The sequence below is a fragment of the Thermobia domestica genome, chromosome 5 (assembly GCF_964235325.1).
Source record: "Thermobia domestica chromosome 5, izTheDome1.hap1.1, whole genome shotgun sequence".
In the NCBI taxonomy this organism is placed as follows: Eukaryota; Metazoa; Arthropoda; class Insecta; order Zygentoma; family Lepismatidae; genus Thermobia; species Thermobia domestica.
Genome location: NC_137458.1, coordinates 73,251,094 through 73,278,490, shown reverse-complemented (window position 1 = coordinate 73,278,490; position 27,397 = coordinate 73,251,094). Strand labels below are relative to the sequence as shown.

The 27,397-nt window shown below is 36.8% G+C and overlaps 1 protein-coding gene across 1 annotated transcript in view; it reads right to left on the bottom strand.

Moving 5' to 3' along the window:
* Positions 1-26,925, bottom strand: part of LOC145685966 (uncharacterized) — an 81,597-nt gene extending 54,672 nt beyond the window's left edge. The window contains exons 1-5 of the mRNA XM_081758759.1: positions 26,693-26,925; positions 22,820-22,997; positions 13,678-13,711; positions 6,944-7,209; positions 1,596-1,774 (exon numbers count right to left, since the gene is read on the bottom strand). Of these exons, the coding sequence (XP_081614885.1) occupies positions 1,596-1,774; positions 6,944-7,209; positions 13,678-13,711; positions 22,820-22,894 (554 nt within the window). The 5' untranslated portion in view covers positions 22,895-22,997; positions 26,693-26,925. The remainder of the gene's footprint in view (positions 1-1,595; positions 1,775-6,943; positions 7,210-13,677; positions 13,712-22,819; positions 22,998-26,692) is intronic.
* Between the last annotated feature and the right edge of the window lie 472 nt (positions 26,926-27,397).

Sequence of the window (27,397 nt, the reverse complement as noted above, 5' to 3'; positions counted from 1 at the left end):
ATATCATGCAGGTACTTTATATGTATTGGCAAAGAAATACTACACAAATCTTCAGATTCTTGTACATGCATTTACTGAAGAAATACTACTAGGACAAGACCTGGAAGATAATGTAATTTAACCTGTGATCGGAATTTCTACATTTTTCTGTGCTATATTGAACAAACATGAACGATCGCACTTTAATTTCAAAGTAACATGAGATCAAATATGCAATCCATTTACCACTTAATTAAAGATGATTGGAATAGATTTAGTATAGAGCAGGTTCAGATTTACTATATTTCAACTCAGAAAATAATTTTGATTATATATGATATTCTACAATGGCCAAGACTTGTTTATTTATGTAAATTAATTTTTATACGTTAGTCAACATTTCTGAACTTTTAAAATTTTGTTATAGCTAAGACATTTGTGTAGTGAATCTAGGTATCAGCCATCCCCCTTCGAGGGAGGCGAGCTGAAGTTTCTTAAGTACTGATCATGTTGAAGGCTATGTCACTTGCAAACTATATATTCCACTGAAGATGAATCAAATATCACTTGAATGAGCTAATTATATAGCTAAATCTAGTTTATCTTATTCACAGCTACTACACAAAGATCCAAATTTCCTTTGATCGGTTCGCAGCCGATATATTTTTGTATAATTTATTATTTCCACACAAATTTTTATTTAAATACAATCCAGTTTAAACAAAAATCACTTTGTTTAATCCTTTAAGTAATTATTAATTTCGAAGGCAGCTTAAAACTTGGAAAATTACGTAATTTGCTGCTGACTAAATTATATTGGATCAACCTTTATAAAATTTCCATTTTCTACGAACTCTCGAACCCAACTAACCTCAATTTTGCTTTATTATATATCGGAGTTTGGGGTTTACACAGCGGTATCCATGGAAATGTGTATATTAAACACATGATTTTGTAATCATGGTCGAGTCTAGTTAATTTGTTTAAATAATCATAGGATTCTGCTGATTGAAATATAAGTTAGAAATCGACTGAATTATCTGACTTTAGAAATATTTCTATAAATATTAAAATTTACAAGGATAACTAACTTTGCCTCCATATTCATACGCTCAAATATGCACTACTTAATGACGTATGACGACAACTAGTCATATAGCATCATTGAGAAAACTTTTAAACTAATAACATATAACAACCCAATAAATAACAACATATAACAAAACGAAATAAACTACAAAAATAACGAAAATATATTTTGGTGAATACATTCAAAATTTGATTAGCCACAACACCGCCACAGAAGAAAAGATGGAAGGGAAGCGAGGAATAGGAAGAAGAATAACACAGCTGATCGATGATTTGAAAGATAGGAGAAAATATTGAGAGTTAAAAGAGGAAGCTCAAGATCGAGGAAAGTGCAAGAAACCCAAACTTAAATTGAAAAAAAAAAAAAAAAAAAAATCCTCATTAGTCCCAGGACCTGATGAAAGGCAGAATACTTAATAATAAATAATAATAAAAGCAAATTTGCTATTATAAGCAAATACAAACATCATTTCTCTTACAGCTCTACAGGTAAATACAAATGATTCGACAATTAAAGGAAAACTTACCCAACAAAATTCTGAAAATCAATTTGAAGCTGACGATCTATGAGTCTATCTTTCTTATATGTGGTTGTGATATAGATAGGATCTGATTCCCATGGTATCCGTGTACCTGTGGCAGTCGATGGTTCTATTTTCACTTTATAACACCCAGTATACACGTGACTGAAAGAAATGGAAGCATTCTGAAAAGGAAAGAAAGAGAAAAAAAACTTTGCAATTCTTCGAAGCTGATGCACGAAACTTTGATTTGCTTTAATACATTAATTGTCTCTCCTCATATATGAGCATGACAAAAAGATCTATTGAAAGAGCAAGCTCATGAAATATTTTCATTACAGGATAAGAAGCCATAAGTCACTGTTTCGTATCCCCCTTCCCTTTACTTTATACTTTAACAAGAACTATGAGATTGTTTTCGAAACAACTCTTCATAGCATCTACATAAAATGGAATATAAAATATACGTTATACGCTTATCCACTCCACCCCCATGCTTTTAATATAGCATATGTTAAAGCAAGTACGTTATAAAGGTTCCTAAATTTTATATCTATCTATCTATCTATCTATATATATATATATATATATATATATATATATATAGGGTGGAATGTTACTCCACGAAAAGATTTTGGACGTAATTCCTTATATGAAACGTAATAAAAAAAGTTCTAATAAGCATGGGTCAAAAAAAGTCTCCTTTCAGAATTATGAACCCCCGAATATTCGAAAAATGACGTTTCAAAACGCCGTAACTTAGAAATTATAGGACCTATCCCAAACGGTTTAAGGAATTACACAGGAACTAGTATGTGCTCTATCTAAATAACCATGTTTCAGAATTCATCGGTACCACCGAAATGACCGCACCATTAGTATTTAAAGGAGTATCCCTATACCTCAACTTCATTTTTACAGTCATTTCGCCGATAGCGGAAGATGATAAAACATGATATTTAGATACCAGTTCCTGTGTAATTCCTTAAACCGCTTGGGATAGATCCTATAGTTTCTAAGGCGGGGCGCTTCGAAACGTGATTTTCGAATTTTCGGCAGTTCATAACTCTGAAAGGAAACGTTTTTCTACCCGTTTTCATTAGAAGTTTTTGCTTTCACTTCATCTAAGGAATCACCTCCCAGTTTCTCGGTGGAGTTACGTTTCACCCGGGTGTCAAAAAATTCCACCGACAAACTTCGGGAGGTAAATCCTCTCATACGAAGAAACAAAAACGCTTAATAAACATGGGTCCGGAAACGCGTTGTTTCGGAGATATAAGGCGCCGAAACCGTGGGAAATGAATCTTCAAATGCGTATATTTCAGAAACTATTCAACGTAGACGGCGCGGTTTGAAAACTCACCATCGAAGTCATACCTGCTCTTGTTAAACATGCATGTTTCATAATCTTGCAATGCCTGTGGAAGGGATTCCCCAAAGGAGCATAGGGATTCCCGGATAATCTGCCTAGTGAAGATGGCTCGAAAGGGGTATGAATGGACGACTTCCTCACCTGGTAACAGTACTTCCTTGTACCAAAACGATAACTCAAACGGATACAAAATGGTGGACACTTGTATACCTGCTGTGTGTGGTTGCATAATCGCCACATACGGATGGTGCCCAATAATGAAGTTCGGAATATGAAGTACTGCGAACATGCAGTCGAAGGTTCGTAGTGAGGCACGTGCGGTGTTGCTACAGCATAACACACGAAGCAGAGTGATTGAAATTGTGAAAACACTTAATGCAAAGGAAAACCCCAAATAGCATGATAGCGAATACAGTCAGGACATTTCCAGATATGAGTAATGTTTTAGCAATGGCTTGAAATATAGTTATGTCTAGTGAACTGAGTGAATGTCACTAATGAACGAGACCCAATATTAAGTACATTACATGAATGATCTGATTAAATGTATAAGAGATTTGTGATTTGAAATCATATGCATTATCTTAATAAGTCTGCAACCGTCTACCTGATTTCAATGGTACTTGTTCCTTTCAGTTGTTGCACCGTTACGTGGATAAGCAAGGAAGCAACAGAAAGCAAGGTTGCACGTTGACGCGCCGTGTCGCGGGGTCAATCCCCACTAAGAGTCCAAGCTTTGGACTCAACAACCAAGAGATGGATCAGATCGCATTTGAAAGTTTAGGTCCCGTCTCCATATAGCGCCGCTGCTGAAAAGGGACGTTGAACATCTTAACAAATAAACAATCAAACAATAACCAAATGTTATAAACGTACAATTGAACGATACTGTAGTGCGCGAATGTGATATCTAAATGAATTGGTTTAGCTCGTTAAATAAAATGTAAGTCCTGCTACGGTTTCGTTTTCTCTTCGGGTACCCAAGCCGCTCGTGTTAACAGCGCACTACAGTACCTATTAAACAGAACAATAAACCACCTTCATATTTTATACCTTGTCTTTATTCCTCCATTTAAAGTTACATCAAGATTGTCTTCGTGTCCATTTTGTTAGGTCTAGAAGGCGGGAACGTTATTACAAAATAATAATCATAACGTCATACTCTTCTCATATTTATTTTTGCTTATAATGCAACTGCTGGAGCCTCAAATCTATACGCCTATTCCAATTTAGCACACCAGAGTAGATTACGTGTAGAGAGAACCGGGTACGATTCTTGTGTTCAGTAGCCGATCTTGAAAGTAAAAACTGGAGGGGGAGGGGGTGTCAGTATTTTGCTATGTAAAATACGTAATTTGGACTGCGTTTTGGTATTTATGACATTAGTGATTCTTAGTAACGCAGCAAAATTGGGGGACCAAGGCCCCCCGACCCCAGCCTAGATTCGCCACTCTTTGTTCAACCATTCTGAGTGGCTTTCTTGAGTTTCACAAGTCGAATGCCAAGATGGTACCTCTATAAACGCTCTGGCCGCAAGATCGCCTGCATTTGTGTCTGAACTTTTGTCGTCGGATGTAATTAACTCTCATAATGTGAACAGATTTAGGCTGCATTCAAATGCACACGCAGTCGAACTCTGGAGAGTATTGTCGATCTTTAAAAACAAAAACAACATTGATTATCATTTTACTGTGTGTAAGGAAATTGGTTTCTGGTCTTCTTTAAATCTAAAAACATGTAAGAGGTATTTCAGTTTCACACGATAATTCTAACTGAGTCCAGAATATTCAACAAAAAGACATTATCCTTGAAATGACAGTACATAGCGTTTTTCTTACGTCCAAAACTGTTTATAGGAACAAAAATACGATAGAAGAGATAAAATAAACATTGACTAACAGAGTCATGCTGTTAGTGGGATTCGACTCTAAACCATATGACAGACGAGCACCTAAAGAAGCTGTCTACCGAAGACTGACGTGTATTCTGGAAGCGACTGTGCTTGTGTGCAGTGCTCACTGTCTGTGCTTTATAAAACACCGTAGTGGAAAATGGAGTTTACTTGAGCCGAATTAAGTGATATGATCTGGCATATGATGCAGCTTTGGGAAATGCAAGGGAGGCACAAAGACCGTATAGAGAACGTTTTCCAGAACAACGGTGTCCCCATCACACTACATTTACGTCAATTGATCGCCAGCTGCGAGAATCAGGTTCCTTACATATTCACCGGCCTGATGCAGGAAGACCAGACTATCCCAAACGTGTGCGATTTGCCCGATGGTACCTGCGGCAGTGTGTGGAGAATCCGCAGTTCGCGCGGCATGTTTTGTTCACGGATGAGAGTAGCTTTACTCGTGACGGATGTTACAATGCTCATAATAGGCATGTGTGGCCAGCAAACAATCCGCATGCAATGTTTCACCGAGGTAATCAAGAACGATTCACAGTTAATGTGTGGGCCGGTATAATGGATAATGTCTTAGTAGGACCTTATGTATTACCTCCACGACTGGACATGCATACTTACAGTGTGTTTCTTTCAGAGGTACTCCCGGAACTGCTAGAAAATGTCCCCCTTGCAGTCCGGCGACAAATGTGGTTCAGCATGACGGAGCTCTACCTCATCAGCCGCGGCGTTCAAAATGTACTTTCTGATATGTTTGGGAATGGATGGATCGGACATGGTGGTCCTGTAGCATGGCCTCCTAGATCACCGGATATAACACCTATGGACTTTTACCTATGGGGACACATGAAGGAGTTGGTCTACCAGACACCAGTGGAGAATGAATTGGACCTTGTGGGCCGCATTGTCGAGGCTTCCGCACGAATTCGTGTTAACCACGACGTTTTCCCTCGTGTGCGAGACGAAGTGCTTCGACGCTATCTCTTGTGCATTGAAGTCAATGGTTTACATTTTTAGAAGATTTCGTGACGTAAGGTACACGTGAATTACAAACACCATTTCCTGATTGACTCGTCTTCTTCTGTCTTTGTGCTTTGTGTATTTTATTTGTATGTCTGGAGGTTATGCTTTACAGCATTGCACGCCACCAACTATGCCACTAATATGCGAATCACATTATCGCTGTTCCCAGGAGGTCATTTCTCAGCTGCTTCTTACGTATGTTAATACTATACTCCACAATGCTGCATATGTTAACATACATTTGTCCACGATAATTTATGTACATTTTGATAGCGGGTTTGCATCTATCAACAGCTCTCAATCACTCTGCTTCGTGTGTTATGCTGTAGCAACATCGCACGTGCCTCACTACGAACCTTCGACTGCATATTCACAGTACTTCATATTCCGAACTTCATTATTGGGCACCATCCGTATGTGGCGGTTATGCAACCACACACAGCAGGTATACAAGTGTCCACCATTTTGTATCCGTTTGAGTTATCGTCTTGGTACAAGGAAGTACTGTTACCAGGTGAGGAAGTCGTCCATTCATACCCCTTTCGAGCCATCTTCACTAGGCAGATTATCCGGGAATCCCTATGCTCCTTTGGGGAATCCCTTCCGCAGGCATTGCAAGATTATGAAACACGCATGTTTAACAAGAGCAGGTATGACTTCGATGGTGAGTTTTTAAACCGCGCCGTCTACGTTGAATAGTTTCTGAAATATACGCATTTGAAGATTCATTTCCCACGGTTTCGGCGCCTTATATCTCCGAAACAACGCGTTTCCGGACCCATGTTTACTAAGCGCTTTTGTTTCTTCGAATGAGAGGATTTACCTCCCGAAGTTTGTCGGTGGAATTTTTTGACACCCGATATATATATATATATATATATATATATATATATATATATATATATATGGGGGGGTTTCAAAATAAAAATATAATAAACCAAAATTATTATCGATTCCTTAGTCCCCAAGAGGACCCAATATACTTCCATTGTATGTATTTTCTGGGAATATATGAGACATTGTTCAAAATAGCAATAAATATAGATTTACCTTCATATGCTGAGTATCTTCTACTTTTTCTCTGCACATCTTGGTACGGAACTCTCTTCTAGAATGCCGAGGCAGTTTCTGGGCTTCTGAACATTCTGTGCTATTCAAGTTTTCTCCAACGAGTAGATCTACCGTATACTTTTCGTGGCAGCAATAAACATACTCAGGCAGTGGAAATGAAACATTCAATTCACCATCGTTTCCAAGGTGGAACCACACATCTTCTCTTGCGCTTTCAAAGCACTTCTCAAAATCTTCATTGCAAACTAAAAAAGTAATATAAAATAAATAAAAGTATTTACATGACTGTTTAGAAAGTGTTACCAAACTTTGTTCTACGGGACTGTGGGAGTCCCATTTATGTGTATTCAGAGGCAGAGGATATCAATTTTTTACAACACAAAATCTTCTACAGATGCAGTCAATTAGAATTTAAGGAGTAAAAATATACTACGACCAGGATGGAATTAGCATATCTTGTTTCTATGTCAGTGCACTAGCTACCATGCTACCAGATCTTCCCAGATTAATCACATTAAGATTATCCTTGAGATTTTAATTCTTAAGATCAGAATTCAACTATTTAGATCATATTGACCAATATCACAACTTTTGTTTGTTGTAGTTAGATAACTTATTGTTTTCCTATTAGTGAATATATATATATATATATATATGATGTTGTTGTAACAGAATCCTAACAGTTTCTGTGTGCGATCCGCAACTAAAGAGATATTTGGATTTTGAGTTTAGTGTCCCGTTCAGCAGCGAACTAGATAGCTTAACGTGTGATCCGAACCATATTAGCTCCCGCCGGGTAATTAAAGATGAAATATGAAATTTGGATTCACTATTTTCAACTTGAATGCGAACAATAATTCATGCCACGCAAGCACTTTTCCCCATCTGTGAAAAAAACAAAGGTCATACAGTGCCCATCTGCCCCGGTGATGCAACAGCATATTTTATATGAGAAGCGAAACGAATACTCTTGGTGAGGTTCCTACAAAGGGTGAAAGTGATGTAAGGAGCTATATATTTCTAAAGATTTCCATCTCTTTTCCTGGCCGACTTACGTACCAAATTTAGCTCTTACAGATTAATATGCGTTCCCTCAGCTCAAATGCTGAAACTCAAATAGTCTGTTAGTGACATTATTACTGCAACAGAAGATTATTTCCAGGCATAGGATAATCTTCTACTAAAGAGGGATATCAAACTTACAGAAACACACAGCAAAGTGAAAACCAACCCACACAGTGTCTGTCTACTACAAAGATCACTTGGCGCGGCTGAGAACTGGCACTATAGGAGTAGCAAATGATTGTTGTTCTGTGTAGATACAGATATTAGGGTGCAAGGAGAGAGAATCACATTCGCTAAATACTGTAGAGTTTTTTCTTTTCTTCCTTTCTTTTTTTTCTTTTTTTTCATTCTCAACTTCTCTAAGGACGGAATGAACATTATAGGTTGTGAAGTGCTCGACGATCAAACATTCAGCATGAAAGACCAGGGTTTGATTCCTGCTCGAAGCTTATGTAGTTTGGATTTCAGTTAAGTTATATCTCGTATCTCGTATAGGATCGATGCTGGAAGAGGACTACGAGATAACAACTCCTTCCGCTTGAATTATTTACGATACTTAATGCAGTACGTTAAAAGTGTTTATCAAAATATTACTTTAATATAACACTGCACCAGATGAGACCCATACCACTCCTAAGAGAAGAAGAGAATGAATAAAATCACTGCACAGACATACAGGGTTTGTCCGAAAAGAAGTAGGGCTGGTCTTCTCCCGCCAAAACGTGCTGAAGGAGAGGAATCTTACTTCGCTGGTTGGGTGGTGTGGGGTCTTAGCTACCAGAGCACTAGTCGCTAATCATCTGCAAGCATTCACAGAGTATAGATCGTATTTAAGGTGAACCCCCTTTTAAGGTGCCTTGTCATATCCAGAATGAACCGTTTGTTAGAGCAGCGTTACGCGGTGAAGTTTTGCGACAGAGTAAAACTGCAAGTGAGACCCATGACATGACCTGAATGGCACACCCCCGCCTTACCTCGTCAGGGAAAAAAAAAAAAAAAAAAAAAAACGACACGAGCAAGTCATAATAAAGCTGATGTTGATCACCATTTTGACTCCAAAAGAGTGGTCCATAGAGAATTTTTACCGCCTGGTCAAACTGTGAATGCTGCACTCTACATGGAAGTACTTGAGAAGACTCAGAAAACTAGTCGCCTGCGTCCGTCCAGCAATCGCTGGATGAAGGAAGCTTCACCACGACAATGCGCCGAGCCACATCGCCTTTGCTGTCATGAACTTCCTGATCAAACACGGCATCACATAGCTTCCCCAGTTATTCTAGAGCCCAGATGTCGCTCCTGCAGACTTCTTCCTCTTCCCCCGACTGAAAAGGGTCATGAAAGAACGGCACCACGGCCCGGTCCAGGCTATTCAAGAGGCCGTAACGAGGGAGCTGAAGAGCATTCCAGTTTCTGCGTTCCAGGAAGCCTTCACTGATTGGCAGAGTCGCTGGAAACGCTGTGTTGATGCAAAGGGGGCATACTTCAAAAACTATTAAGTTGATGTGTTAAAATTGTGAATATTTTTTTAAATCAGTCCTACTACTTTCCGGTAAAGACTCCTGAACCAATTCTACAGTCACGAATTATTTGATAAAATGTTTCTCTACTTTCTCTCTCTCTCTTAAAGAAGTTTGATAAAAGTATAAACATACCACATACAATCAATATCCACCAAACAACTTCTTCAATAAAAAGGAAGTGTATGAAGTTTATTACATTACGGCAACATAACCTGAACTGAATATGGACAAGAACTGCTATAGTATCATCACACCTTACATTTCTAAAAAAACAAATGCTAAAATGTATTCTCTTAAGAGCAACTGGATATGGAGAAATGAGCTACAACACTTAATGCGTTTATATTCTGTATGACTACTGGTCAGTAAGTGCTTATCATTGTTTTATTATTATTATTATTATTATTATTATTATTATTATTATTATTATTTACTTACATCATTATAATTTGTGTGTTCCAGTTTTCGCAAATTACAGTACAGCTAACGAAAGCTGGCTTCTAACAGTTCGAGAGAGCACATGGTGTATTGGAAGCGCCGTTGCCAAAGGTTCTGCAACCACAGAGGCAGCAGCTCCGATAACAAACTTAAGACGTTTAATGAGTAATAATTCTATAATCGTAATACAATGACAGGATGGTATGATTTCCAAATAATAATGATAATAATACTTGGAACAGCGCTGTATTCAAGGGGTTTGTTTCAGAATTTAACTCCGTTGCGCAAGACGACATAGAAAAATATGCATTTACTGGAGTGAAAATGAAATGAAATCTTTCAGATTTACGTACCACGATTACACCGACTAGGCTAAAAGAGACGGTAATGATGAGAAATGAATGAAACGATGGAATGAATAAAGTGGGAAGAAGCGGGAGAACCACGAAATAACTTACGAGCACAATGTTTGTCCATCATAAAGTTCACTAGAGCGAACTGGGATCGAACCAGGCACGATTGAATGCTTGATCCCTCCTCTTCCGTCCTTTATGAATGTACAGGAAAAGTAAGAAACCGATTAATAAAATTACTTTGGCACTGAGTTTGCACGAAATTCGGATCTTCTGTCGTTTTAGGTTTTACAAAACAGGAGAGAGTTTGATATGAAATCCTTATCTGGTTGTATGTAACAAAATTAATCACCGTATCTCTTACTACGTGGAACAAGCACTGTATTCTTAGCTGTTGAATCAGGCTACCATTTGCTATTCGAGTGATTAGCATTTACTCATGTTTTGTCAAACCATACTATTCTCTCAGGCTCAATATTTGCCATCTTTCTCAAAAAGGACAACACCGCGTAAGAATGATATCTTCCCTCTCTTATAAAATCATTCCTGAAAATTTCTAATATAGGAACTTATCAGTTTAAGTATTTTTCACACAGTTAACTTCCCACCCGTGAATAAACTATCTTACCGTAAATGAATCAAACAGGAATTTGAAGTATATAAAATATTTCTTTTATTCGTAGTATGTATAAAAACGTGACATGAAATTGCATCCTTCGTAAGCTTGCTCGTTTTGATATATATATCAAAATACATCAATATATATACCAGCAACTCTATCCATCACCACTCTGGAACTCACTAAAGAAATAACAAACACTTCTGACCAGAGTATATACACCTGTTTACTAAAAACTAAATTACAGTGTAACGGTTTCGACAACTTAACATTGTCGAAACCGTTACACTGTAATTTAGTTTTTAGTAAACAGGTGTATATACTCTGGTCAGAAATGTTTATTATTTCTATATATACCAGGTATTGTAACTGATCCTGAAAAATTATCGTTAACGCCTTCGAATTTTTCTGCAGTGATGTGGATAATAGTTATTTCATTTGCTTTCAAAACATCGAAGTGTGCTTGATCACCTGTTTTATGTGGAAAAAGGGCTTTTATTTCCTCTCTCGTCTCCGAAATAGCACCGTACGTCGTATGTCATTTGCTGTGACTGATTTCTGTATGTTGAATCACTTATCTTATTAGTTGCTGTTCCGATATTTCCAGTAGTCATATTATATATATATATCAGTAATTGGGAAAGAACACTTAAAACAGTATATAGTAAAACAACAAGCAAACAGACACTACTGTATTAAAACGGAAACATCTATTTCAGAGAAGATCCAACCTTCAACTAGTGGTAACAGTGCGGTCAATGACCTTCGTTGCCTGCAAACAGCACGGAAGAATACTGCAATGATTGGCGAACGACCCTGACTTCCGTTTCGTTTATAACACGTGTATCTGTCAGAGGCCAGCTTTTGTTAACTGTATTATAGTTAAGCTAGTGCTTTTCAGACTGATTATACCCTGGTTTCTGATGAAGTTTTCTTAATTTTGACTCGTAGGTATATGAGTTTACGGCATTAGTTTTTTGCTGTACATCGTTATTGATTGATAGAAGGTGGTTGGATTGAAGTTATGAAAATAATCGGGCAGTGCTGAAAAGAAAAATTTAGTTAGTCCATTATGGTTTATCTGTTGTTATGTTTGAATTACAGGAAATGGTAGCTACTGTAATTGAATCAGATGGTTCGAAGAACCTTTAGGTTTAGAAGTTATTACACAAGTTATTACAAGAAGTATGGGGCCGAAGGCATTTTATAAGAAACAGAATAATCAATATAGATGTGAGATGAGTTCACTATTATAAAGTATGCGTGGCTCAGTGGTAGAGTGTTCGTTCACCTCTGGTGCAAAGGATTCTTGGTTTGATCCCAGCGCACACCAAATGAGCTTTCTGGGACAAAAACCGTGTGCGTGGATTTTTTCGGAGTTCTCCCGTTTCCTACCACTTTCTTCATTCCACCATTTCCTTCATTTTTCATCATCACCATCTCCTTTAGCCTAGTCAACATAACCGTGACACGTAAAACTTCATTTCACTTGTTATAAGATAATCAGTCCTATTTGGATGATACAAGCCCTTGCAACTAGAGAGTCACTATACCTGTTTGTACTCCTGCGTTCAACTTTCGCGACTATAGATAAAAGAGTGCCTTCCGACCTTAAAAAATATATTAAACTTAAAAGTACAACCCTAACAATCGTGACAAATAATGAAATAGGGTGTCTACCATAATTTCAAAATGAAATTTCGTGACTTTTTCGTGACGCTCTCTTTACCAAACAATAAAATTTCACAACATTTTCAAGAGAAAATTTGGGTGCGAAGTAGGCCGTATTTTCATGCATGCGATAGAAGCGTGCTTTGCTTGCGATTTGATAGCGTTTAAAGCCAACCATACATATTTTTGGTGGTGAATTTTGACGTTTTATAGAACAAAATTTTCCAGTCTATACTTATAAGAAAAAATCGTGACCCAAAAGCTAAATTTCTTGACTTTCATGACGGTTTCTGATTTCATGACATTCGTGACCGATAGACATCCTGTGAAAACAAAAGTGTTCTGGCAAATTTTCACAAAATAAATATACTGACCTGGTTAGTTTTATTATTAAATTAAATAAAATACATTTCTTTAAAACATAAAGGCAGTGTTTAAAAACCAAAAGAGAAAGAGAAAAAGAAAAGTACACAGTCTACCTAACTTAAAATATCGAAACACATATATGAATAAATATAAAAAACACACTATTTTCTTTCCTCGCAGACTGTACACGCGAAACTCATAAGAGGTCATAGAAATACTCATAATCAAAAATTATCACATACGTATTAAAACTAGTACGGACTTAAAAGAGTCCCTATCACTGCGAAATTAAAATACCGCTAATTTTACAGTAATTATGTGATATCTTCAAATAGATAAAATATAACCGAAAAGTGGATCAAGACCTCCCTAGACGATGTTATTTTGCATGAGGTAGCATTATCACAAGTTACCTAGTAGCTTTGCGTTTGCAGTTATTTAGAAACGCGAAAATAAATGCCGAGTTTCTAAATGGCTGGAAATCGAAAGCAGATAGGTGAGTCTTAATAACGGTATCTCACGCAAAATAATATTGTCTAGGGAGGTCTTGTTCCACTTTTCGATTATCTTTTTTCTATTTCAAGATATCATATAATTACTGTAAAATTAGCGGTATTTTAATTTCGCAGTGATGAGGTCTCTTAGTAAGTAGCACATAATGGACGAATCACAGCTACTTACCATAATTATCTATCTCACCAAGTTCACATTCTTCCTAAAAAAAAGTACAGAGAATACAAAGTTACTAAACGACATTATTCATGTTAATAAACATTTTTTTAATTATATATTAGCATGTAAACATATCAATAATACTATCATAAGTAAACTGAAACACCAAAAAAGGGAAAAAATTAAACCCAGAAAAGTTCGGTAATAAAAATGATGAGTAACTGAATCTGCTAACACTATTCACACACAAAATTTTCACATTTTCTCCTGAACTACAAGTCATTAATACGGATAACCTGGGCACTTTTTTTTCACTAACATTAAAAGAACAGTGCTCGCTAAGAGATGTAGTTCAAAAGAAGTGGCTTTACCGAACACAAATCATAAACATACAAACATTCTGAAAGCATCTCTTATGCAAGCCTGGCACCGAAAACAAACCAAACTCTATTTACTCCCGTCCCGATATGGGCCAGAATTCAAGAAGACATCTCGCTTTTGTTACGTTTCACATGAGCGAGTTTTCACTACATGCGTCAAGGCCCAATATCAGATTTTTCGGTGTCGGATCAGTGGCGTTCTCTAGTCTATTGAATAATACGTGAAACGTGCATAACATATATCAACATAGTCCCCACTAACAGATCAAGTGTGCATAAAATACATGCATATTTTTACCTACGTATTTAAACGTATGTCTGGGTACTAACGGTATTTATGACCATAAGCCCGTCGCGTATGAGGAACGATGTTCCTCAGCGAGCACACTACGCGAGGAAAGGGATAAGGAAGGAAGTAGACTGGAACTTGTATGTTAGGAACTATCTCGGCATATGAATGGTGTGAATGAGGAAAAGCAAGGGAAAAACGCTCAGAATGGCAGACCTGAAAAAGCTGTTACACCTTTTCGATCGAGTATTCTAATCGTGAATCAAACCGCTCGCTACCGACTACACTACGTAGGGCCACATAGAATATATACACATGGTACTTAAAGTGTTTAAAAATAAAAAGTAAATCAATAACAACAAATATTAGAATTATTGAAAATATATGTGTCCGGATATTTGATATTCCGATAACTAGTGGGTCATTCCACGTCAATTCAACCAAAATTTTGGAAAAATGTAACCCACTATCTCAGATTTGGATGAAATTTGGTAGTGTTATAAAACTTTTTATGCTGATTACAAGTGTGTAAATTTTATTGAAATAGTGTTAGCGGTTTATAAGTTATTGCATTTCAAAAATGAGAAGAAAATCCATGTTAAACGGTCGCGACATATTTTCCCGGTTTGGAAGAACACTAAAACAATCATATTTAGGTTCCTATTAATGCCAAAAACATGATACTTTTTTTTATTCAGATTGTCTTGAAGTTGTTTACCATTAAAAACATGAAAACTTTCCTTAGAAGTGATAGAAAATTTATACAGTCATTTGAAAGGTAACATTTTGAGAAAAAAAACTAGAACGCCATTTTGTAAACTTCAAACCTTTATTTCTCAAAATCCCCATCATGGATTTCAATGAATTTGTTTTTGTTTGAAAGCCTATTACATCTAGTTTTACATATAGAAAAATTGTGATAGGCCATCCAAGCACTGAGGAGATATCCCAGTGCTATAAGTACTCTTCGGATCCTAGAAACACGGCTGTGAGCATTACCACTCCTCACACGCAACCCAGTTGTCAGGGTTGCCTTTCACAGCGTTAGACGTATCTGTGCCACATTTTGCAGTAACGGTATTACATCTATATTCACTGTACAAAAATTGAGATGAGCCATCCAAACACGGTGTTGAAATAGGGAGTTTCGAAAATCTATAGGTAAGGGGAAAAATACAATAATCTGAACACTAAATGGGCATTAGCATTTTTAAATGTTAATCAGAATAACTACCAAAGCAGCAAATATAATAAAGCTTTATAGTATTATAGGCCTACATAGTATAGCACATAAAATAAATCTTCGGTTTTGCTGTAATTTGATATTAACATCAAATACTTTTTGTAAACGTTTCCCACATTGAAGTAACTACTTGCAGAGACTATGGACTTAACTGGTATGTTCTGCCAGTAGCAGTTGTTATATCAACTTTACATAAGATGAGAGTAAACGGAACACAACAGGAATCATTGGGGCGATGGACCATAGGGATGTAGGAAACTTACTGATGCATTACCTTCATCACTATTGACTAACTAAAATCTTCAACCAGACCTGTACGGTTCTCTCCAATCTTAATGGACCAACTTTTCAAAACAATGCATTGCACGTGTTCCCGGAATAGTTTTTGCTCTCAGAAATCTTTGTTGAAGTGTGGCACGAACAACAGCCATTTCCTTTTAGTACACAAAGAAAAACGTGGTGCTAATGTTTTCTTCACAGAAATGAAACATAAGGGCACATGTATTTATTTGATCGGACAGTGGTCTCTGATGGCTTGCTTTGTCACAACCCGGTTAAAAGCCCCACCAATTTCATCGCATGGGGACTTTCCAAGACTGGTAACAAAAAAGACCATTTTGCCATCATACCAGGGTAATCACTTGCATGGAAGTAAAGATCTAAGAAAGAAGGCTCTGCAGTTTTTATATTGGACTCCACACACATCAGTAAAATATTCTACTTTTGTTACGCGAGGAAAATATTGTTCTAAATACGACAATACCATTTTTCTGTGTTCGAAAGACTGTTGGTACGTCATGTTTCGTATCATTTGAAAGAATGCAGTAGCTTTTGTGTTGAATAGTTATAATTAGTTGAGGAAATCATATTGAGATACAATAGTTTCCTTAATGCTAACAATAACTATACTACATTAGAACAGCATTATAAGACTTGACTTGTTATAGATATACTAGCTGATACACCCTCCGTTGTGCAGGGTAAGCAATATTACAAATACATTCACTAACTCTGACTTTCGGAAAGATTTAGAGCGATGAACCATGTAGTATTTTTTCTAGTGTCATGGACATTTACAAAGAAAGAAAAAGGTGAATTTCGCTATTGTTTGGAAATGAGAGCAGAAAGAATACGGCTTTTGAGCCCTGCGTACAGGTTAGTAGGGTGTCGAACATAGCGTTCTGTATTAATTGAATATATATATATATATATATATATATATATATTATGTTTTACGAAATTGGTAGTTCAGTAATTAGGGGTATTTAGTCCACATGATTTCGTATATTTGTAATGTCGCACGTAATAATGCAAAGTGTGGGCACAGATACGTCTAACGCTGTGACAGGCAACCCTGATAACTAGATTGCTTGGGAGGAGAGCTAGTGCTTACAGGCGTATTTCCAGGATACCGAAGAGTGCCTATACCAATATTTTTTTGGGAGGGTGTATGTTAAATCGTATGGAAAAAGTTTTTCTCAATCAGTTGGCAACACTGACTGACATATTTCCTCAGTACTTGGATGGCCCATCACAATTTTTGTATAGTGAATATAGATATGTAATAAGGATACTGCATAATGTGACACAGATACGTCTAACGCTGTGTTACAGACGTGTTTCTAGGATACCGAAGAGTACTTAGACCAATTTTGAGGTGGATATGTTAAATAGCATGGAAGTTATTGGAAAAAGTTTATTTCGCAATCAGTTGGCAACACTGACTGGGATATCTCCACAGTGCTTGGATGGCCGATCACAATTTTTGTATACGTGATACTAGATGTAATAAGTTTTCAAACAAAAACGAATTCATTGAAATCCATGATGGGGATTTCGAGAAATAAAGATTTGAAGTTTACAAAATGGCGTTCTAGTTTTTTTCTCAAAATATTACCTTTCAAATGACTTTATAAATTTTCTATCAGTTCTAAGAAAAGTTTTCATGTTTTTAATGGTAAACAACTTCAAGACAATCTGAATAAAACAAGAATCGTGTTTCTGGCATTAATAGGAACCGAAATATGATTGTTTTACTGTTCTTCCAAACCGGGAAAATATCGTGTCGCGACTGTTAAAAATGGATTTTCTTCTCATTTTTGAAATGCAATTACTTCTGAACCACTGATGCTATTGCAATAAAATTTACACACTTGTAATCAGCATAAAAACTTTTATAACACTACCAAATTTCATGCAAATCTGAGATAGTGGGTTAAAAGTCTTGGTTGAACTGAAGTGGAATGACGCTAGTGCAGTAAAACTGCGCACCAAAACTTTCACTTAAAAACACCAGAATACAGTTACTAGTCTGTTCAATAGCAATTTATAGATATTATCTGCTCACGTTCTTTTATATTCTTCTCTGTCTTTAAGCTATTTATTGAAACTTATGGTGTGATATTGCTCTTGATTGTAGTCATGAACTACAACATTACGTAAGGTCTTCTTCCCTTAGCTTGCAGCAATAAAATTTTAATTATTACCAATTTGACACCCCTCAAATAGCCACCACTGGTTGCAATTTCGTACTTTGTTTGTAGAATGCGACTAAATCATTTTCAGTGGTAAAACCAATAGGGTCTGGTGACTCCGGACACTAGAATTGCCGCCCCGAATTTACGACGCCAAACTTTACATGAAATTATTATTCACACACACAAGTGTACGAACTTCCTCCTTTATGCTCGAGACAAAACATCACCTACTGCTAATAGATGAGGCGAAGCAAGAAAGTTCTTACTTTCCCTTATAGAGATGAGATAGGGATCTGCAATTTGATTAATGGACACTTCCCCCTCAACATATTCACTGCTACCACCTTACATTTCTCACATCTATGGATCAGTCGACAATATCATCGTGTAGAAGTTTTCGGAATTCGAGGTAAACCAGATTTCCACTGTATTACTGATCGGGTGGGGCAAAGGTTCGTTGCTGCACAAAAATGTTTCTGCTACTCAATGAGCCGGTGGATTGTCCGCCAGCAACAACACGCCTTTCGAGAGCAAATTCCACTGCTTCCCTTTGACATATAACTCCTTTCGTAAGTAATCAATCAAAATCTCATCTTTACTGTCCCAAAACACAGACAACACAATCTTTTGAATGAATGCTACAGATTCGCCTCTCTGAGAAGCTGGACGAAGAGGTGTGTTTCCATATTGCCTGTTGTTTATGATCGCATATCGGGAAAACAGTTTAACAGTTTGAAATGAGTTTTTGAACATAGTTCCTACCCCAAGCTTGGATTTTATCACGTAACTCTTCTTAAAGAGCATATCCTAAAGGAGAAGAGAGTTCAAAATTTATCTCAAAAATATAATATCTTATGGTGTTTTTCTTATTACTTTTACTAACATGCGTATCCTAAGGGGGAAAGGTCAAATATTTTCCACGAACCTAATTCTCCCCATGCAAATAATGAGCAGTTCGGATAGTCTGGAATAAAAAGCAATGCAACTACATTCCCTTCGTTTCTAATATATATTCGTGTATTAGCATGAACAAATATTAAAATGTCTTTCTCCATATGTCAGTTTCTATTTTCTCAGCATAATGGCAATCCCAAATTGTCCTTGCGTATCTCTATCACGAAATGAGTTACTTTAATACCTCACGAATGTGCACTAAGGCTAAGGCAGACGGTGGTAATGAGATAGATGATAATGATGGCATGACAAAAGTGGAAGGAAATGGGAGAATCCCGAGAAAACGCAGCGCACGGTGTTTGTCCATCACAAAGCCCACTTGGAGGAAGCTGGGATCGAACCACTGCGGCCTCACAAGGTGTTTCATACGTATGAACATGAATGCTTACATAACATTTTAAGTAGAAATATAACTTTAAATATACGTACCAAATTTAATAAAACCCAATTTTGCCCAATAAAATCTGATTTTACCAAGTAAGACCCACTTGGCTGGTTTTACAAATAATAAGTAACTTTTCACGGTCCTGCCTGAGACACTACTTTTGGCATAAATCTTGACATGTCTTATCCCCCCCCCACACACACACACACACAACTTTAGGATACACAAACCCACTTTAAGGTACGTACTTATTATGTCTAAAAATTCATTTCAAATAGGTCAGCCCGACAGATATATATGTTCCAGTTACAGTGAAAAGTCTATGATACGCATTCCCACGATATGTACAATTCTCAACTAAAAGACTGAATACTGAATATCAAATGGATTCCATATTTCTCCTTAGGTTTCCTATACAGTATGTAATTATTAAATCGGTACATTATCAAAATTCATGGCGCATTAACTATAAACTAAAATACTAGGCTATATACTTTGTTTAAACTTATTACGATCCTACCATCATAGGGTTAGGATGCTACTATTGTCTCAGAATAGTCTGAAATATCGCATTTTATTTCTGTTTTAAGCAAAATAAATTTGATTTAAATTATGGATTAAAAAAAAAAAAAAAAGCTTAATTTAAATCAGACAACTCTTGTCATATAGTGCATAGTACATACAGTTCTTTACATACTGTTAGTAACTCTAAAGAAGAAAAATTGAGACCTGCGCCGATGTCAGATACTCTCCAAGGGGGATTGATTAAACGGAGCTAATATTAAATAAAATAACACCCAATTATCAGAAAGTTTGGAATCAATTATTTACGTTTCTTAAATGTAGAGATTTGACTTAGAGCGACCACATAGCTGCCCGAACAATAACGCCCTGGTAATAGTTGATACTTTTATTATACATTAGTATATTATTATGTCCATGAAATAGTGCTTCAATTACTACAAGGTTTCATACCAAACAAATAATAGTACAAAATAGCTAGAATGCGAGGGTCACTACGAAAGTTTTGAGATGTGAAATAACTTACATATATAAAATCAATTTAACACTTACGTTTTCTCAAAGTATTCACCATTACACTGTACACACTTTTGCATCCTCGAAAACCACTTTTGGAAGCAGTGTTGCCAGTCTTTTTCTTCAAGTGTTGAAAGTTCATTCTTGTAAGCCACTACAGTTTCTTCCGGGCTGCAAAATCTCTTCCCACGCATGCGATTTTTGATCCTGGGAACAGAAAAAAGTCACATGGGGACAGGTCAGGGCTATACGGCGGATGAGCCGTAAGTTTGACCTCCGTAGATTCTAAAAACTGAATTGTGATATTGGCCGTGTGTGCGGACGCGTTGTCATGATGAAGGAGGATCCCACGCAATCCAGTTCTTAGACGCCGTTCTCGAAGCTTCTGGAACACTTTTGTTAGGCAAACAGTGGTGTACCACTGAGCAGTAACAGTCCTTTGTTCTTCAAGTGGAACAGTTGCAACATGGCCAGATTTGGAGAAGAAAGTTGCGACCATCTTCTTCCCCACACTTAGCGGTCGCTTCACTTTCGTGGGTGGATTTTCGTCTGGAAAGATCCAAACTGTACACTGGCGTTTATTTTCAGGGTCAAATTGATAAATCCAAGTCTCATCACCAGTAACAATGTCAGACGCGTCGAGAATTGCCTCCATCAAATCTTGCAAGCATTTCTTTACACCATTCCACACGCATGCGCTTCTGCTGTTCAGTCAAAGTGTGAGGCACCCAACGAGATGAAACCTTCCTGAGACGAAGATGGTCATGAAGAATTTTTGTTACTGCTGGCGATCCAATGTTCACTGTAGATTCAATGTCCCTGAAAGTTGTTCGAGGATTTTCTCGAATCATTTGTTTCACAGCGGCAATGTTTTCATCTGACACAGCTGTAGCCGAACGTCCAGCTCTCTCCTCATCTTTAAGCGATGTCCGGCCTCTTCTGAATTCACCAAACCACCGAAAAATTGTAGCACGGGAAGGAGCAAGGTTCCCAAATGCCCCCTGCAAACGGTCAAGGCTTTGTGTCTCGTTCAAACCACTTTTGAAATCGTAAAGGATCATTGCCCGAAAATGTTCCCCTTCCAGCTCCATTCTAGACAGCCGAATACTGCTCACATAAACAAACAAGTGAAGACGATACGGCCATGCCGATAACCGAGTCGAATTGAAACTTGCTTCGCTTCTTCACTCTGGATACCACTACCGAACGCAATTGTTGGAATTCAGATACTGTGCCACAACAATGCGTATCTCGAAACTTTCGTAGTGACCCTCGTATAGATTTTTCCAACAAAGTGAACATACAAAAAGAATTCTGAGAATAATATCTGATATCCGTTATTGCACAGATTCACAACGACCACACATCCTAATTAAGAGTATATGGAACCTTCTGTGGTACTTTGAGCTCAGAACAAACATTCCGTAACACTTCGTGCCTGTTTCAATTCCCAACACATACCTTGCGTTGTTTCATTCGAATTCGAATCCAATACTTACCTTCCTTACACTGGAAACTTCAACTGGGAGTAGCTCTCTGACGAAAGAATAAAGATTATATTTACATACTTGACACTTTGTCTTCTTCCTTGTATAAGGCACGTCAAACTTAAAGTGGAACTGAGGTTGAAGCGCCGTTATTCCCAGTGGTAGAACCTTGAGATTTCCCTGGTAGATGGCAGTGTATGTCAGGAGAAATTTGACATACAGTGGATAGGGTCTGTGTGTAGTTGACTGCAACAGAAGCGAGATAACAAGTAACGAGCATGCCATGGATTCCAAACAGGCTCAGCGCCCAGTAATCCAATTTTTGTCGGCAGAAGGTGTTAGTGGAACTGACATTTACCGTCGAATAAAGGATGTGTATGGGACTCAGTGTATGTCACGTTTTACAGTGTTCAGATGATGTAGTGAGTTTCGTCATGGACGCGTGAGTGCACCGGACATCCCACGACCAGATCTAGAACATTTGGTCATCACGGATGAATCAATTGCTGCAGCGGACGCCTTTGTGAGGGAGAGTCGTCGAATAACCACCCGAGAGACTGCAGACAGCAGTGTCTATGAGCAAGGAAACCAATGAGGTCCGAGAAACTACGCTGACGGTATCCATTGTCTCGTGGACCAATGGGAAAGCTGTCTCAACCACCTAGTTGATTATGTATACACAGTATTGTTACACAAATCTTGTCCCCTTTGTAACACTTTTCAACTTATAATATACCTAGGAATTAAAACTAAATGAACCTTTGCTTAAATGTATCAGTTCCACTTTCATTTCTGCATGCCTTATATTTGTTGATGTACATAACTGCGTAAACAAAATGAAAACATTAGCATATTAGATGGTGTAATTTCTCCATCAAGAGTAAAATGACATTCTTACCTGGAACGATGGGTATGAAGTTGAAGGAACTCCAAACAATAATATTCCGATGTAGATATGTAATAATAACTCCATTACAATATCCACTCATATCACAGGAATCACGTATGGACATATCTTACGACGTCCACACTATAATGATCATTATACTTCTGCATCTTCTATGAGTTGCATTTTCCTATTAAAAAAAAAAAAAGAAAAAAGGGTAAATGCACATTTAAAAAAAAAATCAGAATAACTAGCTATCAGAAATCATCTAGAATGTACAGTTAAGGTTTTGCTTTCACTTATCTTATTATCAAATTAGTTGCCGGTGATGAAACAATAGGACGTATACCACTAATAACCCTTACTATAAAACAAAAACATCTCAATATTGACACTATAATCGTTGCTGCTTAAAGAACAAATGTGATTTTTAATCAAGGATGAGAGTTCCTGCGTGTCGAAGACTCCGAACGAAGTCGGGATATAGCAGAGGCAAACAACGTCACTTCCAAAGTAGTGATATGTTTCGTATGTGCGCAAGGATACCAACTAGTGCTGTTAATGTAAACTCGAACCATTAATTTCTTACATATCACTCTTTTGCTGGGTAGATTGGGAAAATTTACGAGTTACATTTATAAATTTAGAAAGAGAGTTTAACTCTCCCAGATGGCGTCCCCGAAACACAAAAATAACAGGATCAGACGAAATGTCAGTATCATACTATATATAGGGTGATTAATTTGAGAGAAAAATGAAGTTAAAGTCTGGACTCTGAGTTCGCGTATTCATGCGGTGTTAGGTAAACAGGCAATAGACTACAATATGGCAGTGATTCAAACCCACTATCCTCTTAACTAGTCTAGGTTGTGTATGCTGCAGTATTAGAGGGAAATACACAAATGCAGAGCGAAATCAATAAAAAACGATGCTTCTAAAACAAATGTGGTGAAATGGGGCAAAGTTTTATGATATCACATTTTATGGGGCCATAAATTTGTAAAAATCCACGGAATGTACGTGTTACTTAATTTCACAATGGGATTGCACAAGTAATCAAAATACATCTAAAGTTTACCTGTAAGATAGAAATACAAAATGGAAACTGTGCTCTTTACCTCGAAGTACTCAATAAAACATCAAGTCAAATTCTACGTGAAAACAGTATACTTGCAGTGTTGCAAAGTTGTGCCATATAAAGTGTTTTCCACTATACTCATTTATGCGTATATTCGCCATCGTTGGCGCGCCTGTCAGACTCTCTCGCTACCGCTCCTCAGTTGCTCTCCTGCCCTGACTTGGTTAGATAGCATTTGTGCTTTTCAGTGGTCAACTAGCACTGAATTTATATTTAATGTATATAAGTAGCTATCACCTTATATGGCAACCTAGTAGGGAAATAAATATTTTTCTATGCATTTTGTAATTTTCGATGGTCCAGGGACATGTATTTGATAGGAACTCCGCCCCAGTCCCCTTCTAAAAGCTTATTTAAGTAATACAGTATTAGGGTGATGTTTATAATGATAGTTGGGAACATGAGAAGGTAGGGATTCCTAAATAATGCGTAATCTGCAACATTTAACAGAACGCAACATTTATAACGCTGAGACAATGTTTAGCAGAAGGGGTCCAGCTATTTTTTCTAGAACATGTTATAATTTCGGTAGTTTCTGTTCATATTAGGTTAGTTTCGGCTAAGTTAGGTTAGATTATATTAGTGTAGGAGCTCAGCATAATTTTCAAAAAAAAAAAGATATAATTTTGCTTATTTCTATTAATATTAGGCTACTTCACTTTAGTTTAAATTAGGTTAGGTCTAAGTACTTGTATCTTCCATTTCCCCCGTAAATTTTTGTATTTTTACGTACTTCCGGACTCCGTCTGCTCAACATTTATCTAACGCTGTAAATAGTAGCTAATCCGAGGCCGCCATCTACGGAAGATTAGCCAGCAAGAATAAAATCAACGGAATTAGTCACACAGGTGCCAAATTTCTATCTGAAGTAGATCCTGTAACCTAACTCTCTTAGAGGTGAGCCATTGTAGTGGGTAACGTCCTATGCCCTGACGGATACCTTGCATTATGATCAGTGCACCTGCCAATGCATCGGGTTCAAGTGCCAGTTGTAGTTCGGAGCCCACGCTCAGATCACGTCCTTCATAATCTCGGCGTTGTAAATGGACGTACACTCATGTCCAAAATTATTGTCGCATATCTATAAATATGTTGTTGTAGGAATATAATTTAATAGCGAATTTGCCCGGTATTCCTTATAATGTTAGTATGTGTATAATCGGCAAAGACATGTATGTGGCAAATTTCATGTCAAAAGAGTTGTAAATAAGAACAATAAAACGAAAATAAAACCTTCTTGTCCATTTAGCAATATTTTATTTTACTCATCATAACTATCGTATTTATAATTCTGTTCCTACGAAATTTATCACAAATATACATTTCCCGATTATACACATAGTATCAGTATTAAAAGTACTCTACACAATCATTATCAAATTATATTCTTACAAGAAGACAGTTATAGATATGCGACAATCATTTTGGACATGAGTGTACATACTCGAATTTTATATCTATAAGCTATGACAGAACTTAGGCTCAATAATGCGAAGCACAATAACAATGTAAACCTTTATCAGTAAAGGATTTGCACACAATATAGGTTACACGACGTTAACACCTTATACACACTTCCTCAGGGTGCTGTTATACGTCACAATAATATCAAATGTCACGCGCATTTGTGCCTTGGCAACCTTCGCCTTAGGTCACTCAGGCTTCCCAGCAGACTAGGAAATATATTTCGTCATGCAACCATACTCTTAAGCTGTAAAATTGCTAATGAAGTGGAAATTTTTGATACTCCTAGTATATTTTATGCAAAGGACAGTGCATGTATATCCATTACTTTAATACGGCACTAATTTTAACACGTATATGGATGGTACGAATTGATATCGACATTCAAATTCTGGTGCAGTTTTACTACACGGATCCATAGATTGTAAAATGTACAAAAAAAAAAAAAGAAAGAAAGAAAGAATTGGGCTAGTCGTAAATTTCCCAATTTCATGTCGAGAACAGAACCCAGCCAACCCCTGCGGGGCTTATAACCCGTTCCTACTACTACTACTACTTCTTATACTATGGACCCGTATAGTAAAACTGCACGCAAATCTTTTTGAAAATTTCTTTGGGAGATAATCGTTTTGGACAATGTTTAGCAGAAAAGGTCCAGCTATTTTTTCTTTAAAAATGTTACACCTTCGGTAGTTTCTCTTCACATTAAGTTAGTTTAGGATAGTACGCCTATGTTAGATTATATTAGTGCAGGGGTCCAGCATAATTTTCGAAAAAAAAAATATACAATTTTGCTTATTTCTATTAACATAAGGTTAGTTTAAGTTAGTTTAATTTAGTTTAGGTTAGATTTGGTTAGGTTATGTTTGGTCTAAGTACATTTTCTATTTTATGCGTACTTCTGGACCCTTCTGCTAAACATTTACCATAGTTTTTTATCGAGTATTTGAAAGTTCGTGATTACATATTCGGTAATAGTATTCTTAAAAGTTACAGTGAATCACTGCTCCTTACACTCTTTAAAAAAAAAAAAAAAAATGCTCAGATTTGGAGACTATTGGAAAAAAGAGAGAAAGAAAGACTTTCACACAAAACTATACTCTAGACCTAAGTTATTTTATGTAGTTTATCTAAGTGTCCTAAACGTTTTTCTGAAGGCCTTCATATTCTTTGTTTACTTATTTTTATACGAAGTCCACTACTTCATTCAATCTAAAAAATAAAAAAATAAACTTGACTCAAATTTCATTTAGACCGTGAATAAAGTTTTTCAATTTGCTTACCTACTCCTCACGTTCTCACTTATTTAATTATCAAAATAAACATATTTTTATCAATCAGATTACACTTCTTGCACACTCACTTAACACTTGTCCAATCTCAAGTGTGCAGAAAATACGATTACAGCGACACAGCACGATGCTTTTCTTATTTACATTCCTGCACGAAATCAAGTGGATCCCTGCAGTAGCCTATCAAATATCAATCACACAGCTGAGATACTCCCCACTCGAACTGATCAGTAATACCATTAGCCTGAATATAATCCTATTTACTCTATGGTAATACGTGTAATGTTGATAATTACAACTTACGGAAAAATTCTTCCATCGAATTAAGCGCAAAAAAAAAAAGAAAGAAAAGAAAAAATTAACTAGTTGGAAAAGTAGCAAATGTAATGAATTTAATTACATTTTATTTCCTTGTAATAATACTTCTTCCATATGAACTATTTTGTATTATGTAATCAATCATTAATAAAATACATTACTTATTAATTACACATGCAGCTTACAGAACGGCAATTTTTGTCCGCTTGTCTGTCTGCTGACAGATATGAGAGCATAAATGCTAAAATAATAGCAATGGTGGGGCTAGAAGATAAATATTGGGGAATGAAAATGAAATGAAATTTTTGAGCTTTATGTCCCAGGGTTATGCCGGTTAGGCTAAAGGAGACGGTGATGATGTGAGATGAATGAAATGGT